Source organism: Petromyzon marinus, unplaced genomic scaffold (genome assembly GCF_048934315.1).
Source record: "Petromyzon marinus isolate PM22_M1 ecotype Great Lakes invasive population unplaced genomic scaffold, UKy_Petmar_22M1.pri1.0 PM_Scaffold_59, whole genome shotgun sequence".
Taxonomy (NCBI): Eukaryota; Metazoa; Chordata; class Hyperoartia; order Petromyzontiformes; family Petromyzontidae; genus Petromyzon; species Petromyzon marinus.
Genome location: NW_027423601.1, coordinates 192725 through 209836, shown reverse-complemented (window position 1 = coordinate 209836; position 17112 = coordinate 192725). Strand labels below are relative to the sequence as shown.

General features: G+C 56.0%; 1 protein-coding gene across 2 annotated transcripts in view; it reads right to left on the bottom strand.

The window, feature by feature from the left end:
* Window positions 1–125: 125 nt before the first annotated feature.
* The window catches only part of LOC116938432 (LIM domain-binding protein 2-like), a 48300-nt gene continuing 31313 nt past the window's right edge, over window positions 126–17112 (bottom strand). Inside the window, exons 9-12 of one of the 2 annotated variants that reach the window (XR_012940803.1) lie at window positions 12840–12963; window positions 10641–10861; window positions 1826–3788; window positions 126–1779 (exon numbers count right to left, since the gene is read on the bottom strand). Coding sequence is in view for 1 of the 2 variants with exons in the window: in XM_076064672.1 (XP_075920787.1) it covers window positions 3249–3788; window positions 10641–10861; window positions 12840–12963 (885 nt within the window). In the remaining variant the exon portion in view is untranslated. Of the gene's footprint in view, window positions 3789–10640; window positions 10862–12839; window positions 12964–17112 lie in introns of both variants that reach the window. The other variant, XM_076064672.1, reaches the window with a different exon arrangement.

Sequence of the window (17112 nt, the reverse complement as noted above, 5' to 3'; positions counted from 1 at the left end):
CCCACCACCACCACCACCACCACCCACCACCACCACCCACCCCCACCAGCCACACGGAGCGACGGCAGCCACCAGCCGCCACCAGCCCAACGCAGCAATGCCGACAGGAACAATATGAATCCAGATCAATCAACAACAATTATAATCGTGATAAAGTGACCGTCAATAACACTCATTTAACAATGGGGACGACAGTGGGTGGACGTGGTGGGGGGGGTGGGGGGTGGGGTAGGGAGAAAATAATTTAATTTAAAAGGGGACAAGCAGAGGCCACTTGAGCTCACCCGGGGGCAACTGGGCCAGCTCCACTGGATTCTGGGTAAAACCGGGGCGGGGGTGGGGAGGGCGGGATAGAAACATTTTTATTTTTATTTAATCTGTTAGCTTCCAATCGTTTGCAGAAGTTCGCTAGGGTCGGGAGAAGCAGCAGCCTCTTCCCAGTGGGTCTGGTAGAGGCTACCGGCTCGTCCTGGTAGAGGCTACCGGTTCGTCCTGGTAGAGGCTACCGGCTCAGCCTGGTAGAGGCCAGCGGCTCATCCTGGTAGAGGCTACCGGCTCAGCCTGGTAGAGGCTACCGGCTCCTCCTGGTAGAGGCTACCGGCTCAGCCTGGTAGAGGCTACCGGCTCAGCCTGGTAGGGGCTACCGGCTCAGCCTGGTAGGGGCTACCGGCTCAGCCTGGTAGAGGCTACCGGCTCCTCCTGGTAGAGGCTACCGGCTCAGCCTGGTAGAGGCTACCGGCTCCTCCTGGTAGAGGCTACCGGCTGATCCTGGTAGAGGCTGCCGGCTCGCCCTGGTAGAGGCTGCCGGCTCGCCCTGGTAGAGGCTACCGGCTCATCCTGGTAGGGGCTACCGGCTCAGCCTGGTAGGGGCTACCGGCTCAGCCTGGTAGGGGCTACCGGCTCAGCCTGGTAGAGGCTACCGGCTCAGCCTGGTAGAGGCTACCGGCTCGTCCTGGTAGGGGCTACTGGCTCATCCTGGTAGGGGCTACCGGCTCAGCCTGGTAGAGGCTACCGGTTCGTCCTGGTAGAGACTACCGTCTCGTCCTGGTAGAGGCTACCGGCTCAGCCTGGTAGGGACTACCGGCTCGTCCTGGTAGAGGCTACTGGCTCAGCCTGGTAGAGGCTACCGGCTCATCCTGGTAGAGGCTACCGGCTCAGCCTGGTAGGGACTACCGGCTCAGCCTGGTAGGGACTACCGGCTCAGCCTGGTAGAGGCCACCGGCTCGTCCTGGTAGAGGCTACCGGCTCAGCATGGTAGAGGCCACCGGCTCGTCCTGGTAGAGGCTACCGGCTCAGCCTGGTAGAGGCTACCGGCTCAGCCTGGTAGGGACTACCGGCTTGTCCTGGTAGAGGCTACCGGCTCAGCCTGGTAGGGGCTCCCGGCTCAGCCTGGTAGAGGCTACCGGCTCGTCCTGGTAGAGGCTACCGGCTAGTCCTGGTAGAGGCTACCGGCTCAGCCTGGTAGAGGCTACCGGCTCGTCCTGGTAGAGGCTACCGGCTCAGCCTGGTAGGGGCTACCGGTTCGTCCTGGTAGAGACTACCGGCTCAGCCTGGTAGGGGCTACCGGCTCTGCCTGGTAGAGGCTACCGGCTCAGCCTGGTAGGGGCTACCGGGTCAGCCTGGTAGGGACTACCTGCTTGTCCTGGTAGAGGCTACCGGCTTGTCCTGGCTTGTCCCCAGAACCAGCACCCTCTACCAGAACGAACCAGTAACCTTCACCGGAACCAGTAGCCTCTACCAGAAAGAAACCGCAGCATTCAGCAAAAAGAAACCAGTAGCCTCTACCAGAATGAACCAGCACCGTCTACCAGAGCAAACCAGTAGCCTCTACCAGAGCAAACCAGCAGCCTCTACCAGAGCAAACCAGTAGCCTTCACCGGAACCAGTAGCCTCTACCAGAATGAAACCGCGGCCATCAGCAAAAATAAACCAGTAGCCTCTACCAGAGCAAACCAGTAGCCTCTACCAGCACCCTCTACCAGAACAAACCAGTAGCCTCTACCAGAACCAGTAGCCTCTACCAAAATGAACCAGTAGCCTGTACCAGAGCAAACCAGTAGCCTTCACCGGAACCAGTAGCCTCTACCAGAATGAACCAGTAGCCTGTACCAGCACCCTCTACCAGAACAAACCAGTAGCCTCTACCAGAACCAGTAGCCTCTACCAAAATGAACCAGTAGCCTGTACCAGAGCAAACCAGTAGCCTCTACCAGCACCCTCTACCAGAGCAAACTAGTAGCCTCTACCAGAACAAACTAGTAGCCTTCACCGGAACCAGTAGCCTCCACCAGAAAGAAACCGCGGCCATCAGCAAAAATAAACCAGTAGCCTCTACCAGAGCAAACCAGTAGCCTCTACCAGAGCAAACCAGTAGCCTCTACCAGAACAAACCAGTAGCCTCTACCAGAGCAAACCAGTAGCCTCTACCAGAGCAAACCAGTAGCCTTCACCAGAACCAGTAGCCTCTACCAGAACGAACCAGTAGCCTGTACCAGAACGAACCAGTAACCTTCACCGGAACCAGTAGCCTCTACCAGCACCCTCTACCAGAACGAACCAGGAACCTTCACCGGAACCAGTAGCCTCTACCAGCACCCTCTACCAGAACGAACCAGGAACCTTCACCGGAACCAGTAGCCTCTACCAGAACGAACCAGTAGCCTGTACCAGAAAGAACCAGTAACCTTCACCGGAACCAGTAGCCTCTACCAGCACCCTCTACCAGAACGAACCAGGAACCTTCACCGGAACCAGTAGCCTCTACCAGCACCCTCTACCAGAACGAACCAGGAACCTTCACCGGAACCAGTAGCCTCTACCAGCACCCTCTACCAGAACGAACCAGGAACCTTCACCGGAACCAGTAGCCTCTACCAGAGCAAACCAGTAGCCTTCACCGGAACCAGTAGCCTCTACCAGAACAAGGAGCCTCTACCAGAACAAACCAGTAGCCTCTACCAGCACCCTCTACCAGAGCAAACCAGTAGCCTCTACCAGAATGAACCAGGAACCTTCACCGGAACCAGTAGCCTCTACCAGAACAAACCAGTAGCCTCCACCGGAACCAGTAGCCTCCACCAGAACGAAACCGCGGCCTTCACCATAACGAACCAGTAGCCTCCACCAGAATGAACCAGCAGCCTCTACCAGAGCAAACCAGTAGCCTCCACCGGAACCAGTAGCCTCCACCAGAGCGAAACCGCGTTCCTTCACCATAACGAACGAGTAGCCTCCACCAGCCGCCCGTCCTAGTCGCCCTGCTGCTGCGTATGCTGGTGCTGCCCCTGCTGCGCTTGGTGCTTGGCTTTGCTGCCCTCCGCGGCTGTCCCTTTGCTACCGCCTCCTCCTCCTCCTCCGCCTCCTCCTCCGCCTCCTCCGCCTCCTCCTCCTCCGCCTCCTCCTCCTCCACCGCCTCCTCCTCCTCCGCCGCTACTGCCTGTGCCCCAGGGGCTTCCCGAGAGGGCGGGAGAGCTGGGGTAGTCATCGTCGTCCGCTCCGCCCGACACGGAGCCCGACACGGAGGCGGACGAGCCGGAGGCCGCCGATCCCGGCGTGCCGCCGCCACCGCCGCCCATGACCACCACCGCCACGCCGGAGGAGGCGGGCGGCGGGGGAGGAGGGAGAGGCGGGCCGGGGTTGCCGCTGTTGTTGTTGCTGCTGTTGACGGAGGAGGCGGCGACGGGGCCGGCCGTGTCGTGCTGGCTGTTCTCAAGGCGGGTGATGAGCCTCTCGTCCTCGTCGCCACACTCGCCCCCCATGATGCTCGGCTCGCCCACGACCATCACGTCCTGGGGGCGGAGGGGAAAGAGTCCAAGAGAAGGCCAAGCGTCGTCAGTGAGTGAGTGAGTGAGGGAGGGAGGCTGTGCGGCTGGGAGGTCGTTGGGAGCGTGGATGGGTGGGCACGGGGAGGAGAGGCACGGGGGGGATGAGGAGAGGCACGGGGAGGAGGAGGTGGAGAGACACGGGGAGGAGGATGAAGAGGAGAGGCACAGGGAGGATGAGGAGGAGGAAAGACACAGGGAGGATGAGGAGGAAGAGGAGGAGAGACACGGGGAGGATGAGGAGGAGGAGAGACACGGGGAGGAGGATGAGGAGGTGGAGAGACACGGGGAGGTGGAGAGACACGGGGAGGATGAGGATGAGGATGAGAGACACCAGGAGGATGAGGAGAGACGGACACACTCGCCCCCCATGATGCTCGGCTCGCCCACGACCATCACGTCCTGGGGGCGGGGGGGGCGGAGGGGAAAGAGTCCAAGAGAAGGCCAAGCGTCAGTGAGTGAGTGAGGGAGGGAGGCTGTGCGGCTGGGAGGTCGTTGGGAGCGTGGATGGGTGGGCACGGGGAGGAGAGGCACGGGGAGGAGGAGGAGAGACACGGGGGGGAGGATGAGGAGGAGAGACACGGGGAGGAGGATGAGGAGGAGAGACACGGGGAGGATGAGGAGAGACACGGGGAGGAGGAGGAGAGACACAGGGAGGATGAGGAGAGACACGGGGAGGAGGATGAGGAGGAGAGACACAGGGAGGATGAGGAGGAGGAGAGACACGGGGAGGATGAGGAGGAGGAGAGACACGGGGAGGAGGATGAGGAGAAGGAGAGACACGGGGAGGAGGATGAGGAGAAGGAGAGACACGGGGAGGAGGATGAGGAGAAAGAGAGACACAGGGAGGATGAGGAGGAGGAGAGACACGGGGAGGAGGAGAGACAGGGAGGATGAGGATGAGAGACACCAGGAGGATGAGGAGAGACGGACACACTCGCCCCCCATGATGCTCGGCTCGCCCACGACCATCACGTCCTGGGGGCGGGGGGGGCGGAGGGGAAAGAGTCCAAGAGAAGGCCAAGCGTCGTCAGTGAGTGAGTGAGTGAGGGAGGCTGTGCGGCTGGGAGGTCGTTGGGAGCGTGGATGGGTGGGCACGGGGAGGAGAGGCACGGGGAGGATGAGGAGGAGAGACACGGGGAGGAGGAGGAAGAGGAGAGACACAGGGAGGAGGAGGAGGAGCAGGAGGAGGAGGAGGAGAGACACGGGGAGGATGAGGAGAGACACGGGGAGGAGAGGCACGAGGAGGAGGAGGAGGAGAGGCACGGGGAGGATGAGGAGGAGAGACACAGGGAGGATGAGGAGGAGAGACACGGGGAGGAGGAGGAGGAGAGACACGGGGAGGAGGAGAGACACAGGGAGGATGAGGATGAGAGACACCAGGAGGATGAGGAGAGACGGACACACTCGCCCCCCATGATGCTCGGCTCGCCCACGACCATCACGTCCTGGGGGCGGAGGGGAAAGAGTCCAGAGAAGGCCAAGCATCAGTGAGTGAGTGAGGGAGGCTGTGCGGCTGGGAGGTCGTTGGGAGCGTGGATGGGTGGGCACGGGGAGGAGAGGAACGGGGAGGATGAGGAGGAGAGGCACAGGGAGGAGGAGGAGAGGCACGGGGAGGAGGATGAGGAGGAGAGACACAGGGAGGATGAGGAGGAGAGACACGGGGAGGAGGAGGAGAGACACGGGGAGGATGAGGAGGAGGAGAGACACGGGGAGGAGGAGGAGGAGGAGAGACACGGGGAGGAGGAGGAGGAGGAGAGACACGGGGAGGAGGAGGAGGATGAGAGACACCAGGAGGATGAGGAGGAGGAGAGACACGGGGAGGAGGAGGAGGAGAGACACGGGGAGGATGAGGAGGATGAGAGACACCAGGAGGATGAGGAGGAGGAGAGACACGGGGAGGAGGAGAGACACGGGGAGGAGGAGACACAGGGAGGATGAGGATGAGAGACACCGGGAGGATGAGGAGAGACGGACACACTCGCCCCCCATGATGCTCGGCTCGCCCACGACCATCACGTCCTGGGGGCGGGGGCGGGGGTGGAGGGGAAAGAGTCCAGACAAGACTAAGCGTCGTCAGTGAGTGAGTGTTGGAGGCTGTGCGGCTGGGAGGTCGTTGGGAGCGTGGATGGGTGGGCACGGGGAGGAGGAGGAGAGACACGGGGGGGAGGAGGAGGAGGAGAGGCACAGGGAGGATGATGAGGAGGAGGAGAGACAGGGGAAGGAGAGACACAGGGAGGAGGAGGAGGACACGGGGAGGAGGAGGAGAGACACGGGGAGGAGGAGGAGGACACGGGGAGGAGGAGGAGAGACACGGGGAGGAGGAGAGACACGGGGAGGAGGAGGAGACACGAGGAGAGACACGGGGAGGAGACACGAGGAGAGACACGGGGAGGAGGAGACACGAGGAGAGACACGTGGAGGCGGAGGAGGAGGAGAGACGGACACACTCGCCCCCCCCCACAATGCTGGGCTCGCGCACCACCACCATCACGACGTCCTGGGGGGCAGGGGGGTGAGGGTGCGGTGAGCGAGTCCGGACAAGCGACCGCTTGAAGGAGGTGTTGACCACCTTGCCCGGCACGCGCGAGGTCGCTAACATCTCATACAGAGACCCACAGAGACCCACACAGCAGGCATAGTCAGGGTCCGGGATCGAACCCATGATCTCCTGCGTACCAGGCGAGGTCGCTAACATCTCATACAGAGACGCACCCACAGAGACCCCGACAACTAGACAACAGGCGTGGTCAGGGTCCGGGATCGAACCCACGACCTCCTGCGTACCAGGCGAGGTGGTTAACATCTCATACAGAGACCCACAGAGACGCACAGAGACCCCGACACCTAGACAGCAGGCATAGTCAGGGTCCGGGATCGAACCCACGACCTCCCGCGTACCAGGCGAGGTGGTTAACATCTCATACAGAGACACAGAGAGACCCACACAGCAGGCATAGTCAGGGTCCGGGATCGAACCCACGACCTCCTGCGTACCAGGCGAGGTAGTTAACATCTCATACAGAGACCCATAGAGACCCACAGAGACCCACAGGGACCCAGAGACCCCGACACCCACACACAGCAGGCATAGTCAGGGTCCGGGATCGAACCCACGACCTCCTGCGTACCAGGCGAGGTGGCTAACATCTCATACAGAGACCCACAGAGACCCATACAGCAGGCATAGTCAGGGTCCCGGATCGAACCCACGACCTCCCGTGTACCAGGCGAGGTGGTTAACATCTCATACAGAGACCCACAGAGACCCACAGAGACCCCGACACCTAGACAGCAGGAACACCACCACCACCACGTGCTACTCACCGGGACACTACCACCACCACCACGTGCTACTCACCACCACCACCACGTGCTACTCACCGGGACACCATCACCGTCACCACGTGCTACTCACCGTCACCACGTGCTACTCACCACCACACCGTCACCGTCACCGTGACCACCACCACGTGCTACTCACCACCACCACACCACCACACCACCACCACCACACCACACCACACCACCGTCACCGTGACCACCACCACGTGCTACTCACCACCACCACACCACCACACCACCACCACCACACCACACCACCACACCACACCACCGTCACCGTGACCGCCACCACTTGCTACTCACCACCACACCGTCACCACCACCGTCACCATGACCACCACGTGCTACTCACCACCACACCGTCACCACCACCGTCACCGTGACCACCACCACGTGCTACTCACCACCACACCACACCACCACCGTCACCGTCACCACGTGCTACTCACCACCACGTCACCGTGACCAGCACCACGTGCTACTCACCACGTCACCACGTGCTACTCACCACCACTTGACCACCACGTGCTACTCACCACCACACCACCACCGTCACTGTCACCGCCACCACGTGCTACTCACCACCACACCACACCACCACCGTCACCACGTGCTACTCACCACCACCACACCACCACCGTCACCACGTGCTACTCACCACCACACCACCACTGTCACCGTGACCACCAACACGTGCTACTCACCACCACCACACCACCACACCACCGTCACCGTCACCGTGACCACCACCACGTGCTACTCACCACACCACCACCGTCACCACGTGCTACTCACCACCACACCACACCACCACCGTCACCGTGACCACCACGTGCTACTCACCACCACACCGTCACCATGACCACCACGTGCTACTCACCACCACACCGTCACCATGACCACCACGTGCTACTCACCACCACACCGTCACCGTCACCGTGACCACCACCACGTGCTACACACCACCACACCACCACCGTCACCATGACCACCACGTGCTACTCACCACCACACCACACCGTCACCGTCACCGTGACCACCACCACGTGCTACACACCACCACACCACACCACCACTGCCACCGTCACCACGTGCTACTCACCACCACGTCACCGTGACCACCACCACGTGCTACTCACTGTCACCACGTGCTACTCACCACCACACCAAACCACCACCGTCACCGTGACCACGACCACGTGCTACTCACTACCACCACACCACCACCACGTGCTACTCACCACCACACCAAACCACCACCGTCACCGTGACCACGACCACGTGCTACTCACTACCACCACACCACCACCACGTGCTACTCACCACCACACCGTGACCACCACCACGTGCTACTCACCACCACACCACAGTACACCACCACACCGTGACCACCACACCACCACACCACACCACACCACCACCACACCACCACCACGTGCTACTCACCACCACACCACACCACCACCGTCACCGTGACCACGACCACGTGTTACTCACCACCACCACACCACCACCACCACGTGCTACACACCACACCACCACCACCACCACACCACACCACCACACCACCACCGTCACCACACCGTCACCGTGACCACCACCACACCACCACCACCACACCACACCACACCACCACCGTCACCACACCGTCACCGTGACCACCACCACACCACCACCACCACACCACACCACACCACCACCGTCACCACACCGTCACCGTGACCACCACCACGTGCTACTCACCACACCACCACACCACACCACCACCGTCACCACACCGTCACCGTGACCACCACCACGTGCTACTCACCACCACACCACACCACCACCACGTACTACTCACCACCACACCACACCACCACCGTCACCGTGACCACCACCACGTGCTACACACCACACCACCACCGTCACCACACCGTCACCGTCACCGTGACCACCACCACGTGCTACTCACCACACCACCACCACCACGTGCTACTCACCACCACCACCACCACCACGTGCTACTCACCACACCACCACCACCACGTGCTACTCACCACCACCACCACCACGTGCTACACACCACACCACACCACCACCACGTGCTACTCACCACCACCACCACCACGTGCTACTCACCACACCACCACCACCACGTGCTACTCACCACCACCACCACCACGTGCTACTCACCACACCACCACCACCACGTGCTACTCACCACCACCACCACCACGTGCTACTCACCACCACCACCACCACGTGCTACTCACCACCACCACCACCACCACGTGCTACTCACCACACCACCACCACCACGTGCTACTCACCACCACCACCACCACGTGCTACTCACCACACCACCACCACCACGTGCTACTCACCACCACCACCACCACGTGCTACTCACCACACCACCACCACCACGTGCTACTCACCACCACCACCACCACGTGCTACTCACCACACCACCACCACCACGTGCTACTCACCACCACCACCACCACGTGCTACTCACCACACCACCACCACCACGTGCTACTCACCACCACCACCACCACGTGCTACTCACCACACCACCACCACCACGTGCTACTCACCACCACCACCACCACGTGCTACTCACCACACCACCACCACCACGTGCTACTCACCACCACCACCACCACGTGCTACTCACCACCACCACACCACCACACCGTCACCACCGTCACCACGTGCTACTCACCACACCACCACCACCACGTGCTACTCACCACCACCACCACCACGTGCTACTCACCACACCACCACCACCACGTGCTACTCACCACCACCACCACCACGTGCTACTCACCACCACCACACCACCACACCGTCACCACCGTCACCACGTGCTACTCACCACACCACCACCACCACGTGCTACTCACCACCACCACCACCACGTGCTACTCACCACACCACCACCACCACGTGCTACTCACCACCACCACCACCACGTGCTACTCACCACCACCACACCACCACACCGTCACCACCGTCACCACGTGCTACTCACCACACCACCACCACCACGTGCTACTCACCACCACCACCACCACGTGCTACTCACCACACCACCACCACCACGTGCTACTCACCACCACCACCACCACGTGCTACTCACCACCACCACCACCACGTGCTACTCACCACACCACCACCACGTGCTACTCACCACACCACCACCACCACGTGCTACTCACCACCACCACCACCACGTGCTACTCACCACCACCACACCACCACACCGTCACCACCGTCACCACGTGCTACTCACCACCACACCACCACCACACCACACCACCACCACACCACCACCACCACTACCACACCACCACACCGTCACCACCGTCACCACGTGCTACTCACCACCACACCACACCACACCACCACCACACCACCACCACCACACCACCACACCACCACCGTCACCACACCACACCACCACCACCACCACGTGCTACTCACCGGCACCTGTCCCGTGATGCTGAAGCCACCTATGGTGGGGGGGGGCTTCTTCTTGCCGCTGGTGAGCGCCGTCCCGTTGGGCCCCCCCCCCGCGGCAGGGCCCCCTCCCCCCCCTCCCCCCCCCTGCTGCTGCTGCTGTTGATGTTGTTGATGTTGTTGTTGTTGTTGTTGTTGATGCTTCCCTTTCCGCTTCTTGTTGGCTGGGGGCCTGGAGGGTTCCACTGCCGTGTTTAGAGACAGGAAGCGTGGGGGGGGGGGGTGGGGGGGGGGTGGTGGGTGGGGGTGGTGGGTGGGGGTGGGGGTGGGGGGGAGAGAGTGGGGGGGTGGAGGGGGGTGAGAGGGGTACACAGACACACGGCCATTATGAACCCCCTTAAAGACGCACGTACGGACGCTTGTACACACACAGCGAGTGGTGGGGGGGGTGGTGGTGGTGGTGGGGGTTGGTGAGGGGAGTGAGTGAGTGAGTGAGTGTATGAGTGAGTGTATGAGTGAGTGTATGAGTGAGTGTATGAGTGAGTGTATGAGTGAGTGTATGAGTGAGTGGGTGTATGAGTGAGTGTATGAGTGAGTGAGTGTATGAGTGAGTGAGTGTATGAGTGAGTGTATGAGTGAGTGGGTGGGTGAGTGAGTGTATGAGTGAGTGTATGAGTGAGTGTATGAGTGAGTGAGTGTATGAGTGAGTGTATGAGTGAGTGAGTGTATGAGTGAGTGTATGAGTGAGTGAGTTTATGAGTGAGTGTATGAGTTTATGAGTGAGTGTATGAGTGAGTGTATGAGTGTATGAGTGAGTGTATGAGTGAGTGTATGAGTGAGTGTATGAGTGAGTGAGTGTATGAGTGAGTGTATGAGTGTGTGTATGAGTGAGTGAGTGAGTGTATGAGTGAGTGTATGAGTGAGTGAGTGTATGAGTGAGTGTATGAGTGAGTGTATGAGTGAGTGAGTGAGTGTATGAGTGAGTGTATGAGTGAGTGAGTGTATGAGTGAGTGAGTGTATGAGTGAGTCTATGAGTGAGTGTATGAGTAGGTGAGTGAGTGTATGAGTGAGTGAGTGTATGAGTGAGTGTATGAGTGAGTGTATGAGTGAGTGTATGAGTTAGTGAGTGTATGAGTGAGTGAGTGTGTGAGTGAGTGTATGAATGAGTGTATGAGTGAGTGAGTGTATGAGTGAGTGTATGAGTGAGTGTATGAGTGAGTGTATGAGTGAGTGTATGAGTGAGTGCATGATTGAGTGAGTGTATGAGTGAGTGCATGAGTGAGTGTATGAGTGAGTGAGTGACTGAGTGAGTGAGTGACTGAGTGAGTGACTGAGTGTATGAGTGAGTGACTGAGTGAGTGAGTGAGTGACTGAGTGAGTGGCTTAGTGAGTGAGTGACTTAGTGAGTGAGTGACTTAGTGACTGAGTGAGTGAGTGTATGAGTGAGTGAGTGACTTAGTGAGTGACTTAGTGAGTGAGTGAGTGAGTGTATGAGTGAGTGAGTGTATGAGTGAGTGAGTGTATGAGTGAGTGAGTGTATGAGTGAGTGAGTGTATGAGTGAGTGTATGAGTGAGTGTATGAGTGAGTGTATGAGTGAGTGTATGAGTGAGTGCATGATTGAGTGAGTGTATGAGTGAGTGCATGAGTGAGTGTATGAGTGAGTGAGTGACTGAGTGAGTGAGTGACTGAGTGAGTGACTGAGTGTATGAGTGAGTGACTGAGTGAGTGAGTGAGTGACTGAGTGAGTGGCTTAGTGAGTGAGTGACTTAGTGAGTGAGTGACTTAGTGACTGAGTGAGTGAGTGTATGAGTGAGTGAGTGACTTAGTGAGTGACTTAGTGAGTGAGTGTATGAGTGAGTGAGTGTATGAGTGAGTGAGTGTATGAGTGAGTGTATGAGTGAGTGTATGAGTGAGTGAGTGTATGAGTGAGTGTATGAGTGAGTGTATGAGTGAGTGTATGAGTGAGAGAGTGTATGAGTGAGTGTATGAATGAGTGTATGAGTGAGTGTATGAATGAGTGTATGAGTGAGTGAGTGTATGAGTGACTGAGTGAGTGACTGAGTGAGTGTATGACTGAGTGAGTGACTGAGTGAGTGTATGACTGAGTGAGTGACTGAGTGAGTGTATGACTGAGTGAGTGACTGAGTGAGTGACTGAGTGAGTGACTGAGTGAGTGTATGAGTGAGTGAGTGACTGAGTGAGTGACTGACTGAGCACACACCTGGCGGAGCGATCATGCGCTGCCACTTCTGGAAGAGGCATGTCTTGAGGCAGTCACGTGGACTCAGGTTGTACGTCTTGTGTCTGGCCATGAGCTCTTGCATCGGCTCCAGGATCACGCACAGCTGGTAGCACGCACACAGTACATACAGTACAACATAAGTACACACAGTACATACAGTACATACAGTGCATGCAGTGCATACAGCACATACAGTACACACAGCACATACAGTACATGCAGTGCATACAGCGCACACAGTACACACAGCACACACACACAGTACACACACACAGTACACAGTACACACACAGTACACACAGAGTACACAGTACACACACACAGCACACAAACACAGTACACACAGTACACACACACAGTACACACACAGTACACACACAGTACACACAGAGTACACAGTACACACACACAGTACACACACAATACACACACAGTACACACACAGTATACACACAGTACACACAGAGTACACAGTACACACACAGTACACACACAGTACACACAGTACACACACACACAGAGTACACAGTACACACACAGTACACACACAGTACACACACACAGTACACACACACAGTACACACACACAGTACACACAGAGTACACAGTACCCACACAGTACACACACAGTACACACACACAGTACACACACACAGTACACACACAGTACACAGTACACACTGTACACAGTACACACACAGTACACACACACAGTACACACACAGCACATACAGTACACACAGTACATACAGTACACACACAGTACAGTACACACACAGTACATACACAGCACACACAGTACACACACAGCACACACAGCGCGTACAGTACATACAGTGCACACAGTACATACAGTGCATACAGTGCACATGTTGCATACCGTACATACAGTGCATACAGTGTGCATACGGTACACACCGTACATACAGTGCATACAGTGCACACAGTGCACACACAGTACACACACAGTACAGACACAGCACACACACAGTACATACAGTACACACACAGTACACACACAGTAAACAGTACACACACAGTACACAGTACACACACAGTACACAGTACACACACAGTACACACAGTACATACAGTGCATACAGTACACACAGCACACACAGCACACACAGTGCATACAGTACACACATTGCATACAGTACATACAGTGCATACAGTGCGCACAGTACACACAGTGCATACAGTGCATAGAGTGCACACAGTGCACACACACAGTACACACACACAGTACACACACACAGTACACACACAGTACACACACAGTACATACAGTACACACAGTACATACAGTACACAGCACGCACACACAGTACACACAGTACATACAGTACACACACAGTACACAGTACACACACAGTACACACACAGCACACACAGCACACACACAGTACACACACAGTACATACACAGCACACACACAGTACACACACAGTACATACAGTAGACACACAGCACACACACAACACACACAGTACACACACAGCACACACACAGCACACACACAGTACACACACAGTGTACACACAGTACACACACAGTACACACACAGTACACACACACACAGAGTACACAGTACACACACAGTACACACACACAGTACACACACACAGTACACACAGAGTACACAGTACCCACACAGTACCCACACAGTACACACACACAGTACACACACACAGTACACACACACAGTACACACACAGTACACAGTACACACTGTACACAGTACACACACAGTACACACTGTACACAGTACACACACACAGTACACACACAGCACATACAGTACACACAGTGCACACAGTACATACAGTACACACACAGTACACAGTACACACACAGCACACACACAGCACACAGTGCATACAGTACATACAGTGCACACAGTACACACAGTGCATACAGTGCACATGTTGCATACAGTACATACAGTGCATACAGTGTGCACACGGTACACACCGTACATACAGTGCATACAGTGCACACAGTGCACACACAGTACACACACAGTACATACAGTACACACACAGTACACACACAGTAAACAGTACACACACAGTACACAGTACACACACAGTACACACAGTACATACAGTGCATACAGTACACACAGCACACACAGTGCATACAGTACACACATTGCATACAGTACATACAGTGCATACAGTGCGCACAGTACACACAGTGCATACAGTGCATAGAGTGCACACAGTGCACACACACAGTACACACACACAGTACACACACACAGTACACACAGTACATACACAGTACACACACAGTACACACACAGTACATACAGTACACACAGTACATACAGTACACAGCACGCACACACAGTACACACAGTACATACAGTACACACACAGTACACACACAGTACACACACAGCACACACAGCACACACACAGTACACACACAGTACATACACAGCACACACACAGTACACACACAGTACATACAGTAGACACACAGCACACACACAACACACACAGTACACACACAGCACACACACAGTACACACACAGTGTACACACAGTACACACACAGTACACACACAGTACACACACAGTACACACACACAGTACACACACACAGTACACACAGAGTACACAGTACCCACACAGTACCCACACAGTACCCACACACAGTACACACACAGTACACACACACAGTACACACACAGTACACAGTACACACTGTACACAGTACACACACACAGTACACACACACAGTACACACACAGCACATACAGTACACACAGTACACACAGTACAGTACACACACAGTACATACACAGCACACACAGTACACAGTACACACACAGCACACACAGTGCATACAGTACATACAGTGCACACAGTACATACAGTGCATACAGTGCACATGTTGCATACAGTACATACAGTGCATACAGTGTGCACACGGTACACACCGTACATACAGTGCATACAGTGCACACACAGTACACACACAGTACAGACACAGTACACACACAGTACATACAGTACACACACAGTACACACACAGTAAACAGTACACACACAGTACACAGTACACACACAGTACACACAGTACATACAGTGCATACAGTACACACAGCACACACAGCACACACAGTGCATACAGTACACACATTGCATACAGTACATACAGTGCATACAGTGCGCACAGTACACACAGTGCATACAGTGCATAGAGTGCACACAGTGCACACACACAGTACACACACACAGTACACACACAGTACACACACAGTACATACAGTACACACAGTACATACAGTACACAGCACGCACACACAGTACACACAGTACATACAGTACACACACAGTACACAGTACACACACAGTACACACACAGCACACACAGCACACACACAGTACACACAGTACATACACAGCACACACACAGTACACACACAGTACATACAGTAGACACACAGCACACACACAACACACACAGTACACACACAGCACACACACAGCACACACACAGTACACACAAGTACACACAGTACACACACAGTACACACACAGCACACACACAGCACACACACAGTACACACAAGTACACACAGTACACACACAGTACATACACAGTACACACACAGTACACACACAGTACACACACACAGTACACAGTGTACACACAGTACACACACAGTACACACACAGTACACAGTACACACACAGTACACACACAGCACACACACACAGTACACACAGTACACAGACAGTACACACACAGTACACAGTACACACACAGTACACACACACAGTATACACAGTACACACACACAGTACACACACTACACACACAGTATACACACAGCACACACACACAGTACACACACACAGTACACACACACAGTACACACACACAGTATACACAGTACACACACAGCACACACACAGTACACACACAGTACACACACACAGTACACACACAGTACACACACAGCACACACACAGTACACACACAGTACACACACAGTACATACACGGTACACACACGGTACACAGTACACACACAGTACACACACAGTACACACATTACACACACAGTACACACACAGTACATACACAGTACATACACAGTACACACACGGTACACAGTACACACACAGCACACACACAGTACACACACAGTACACACATTACACACACAGTATACACACAGTACACACACAGTACACACAGCACACACACAGTACACACAGCACACACACAGTACA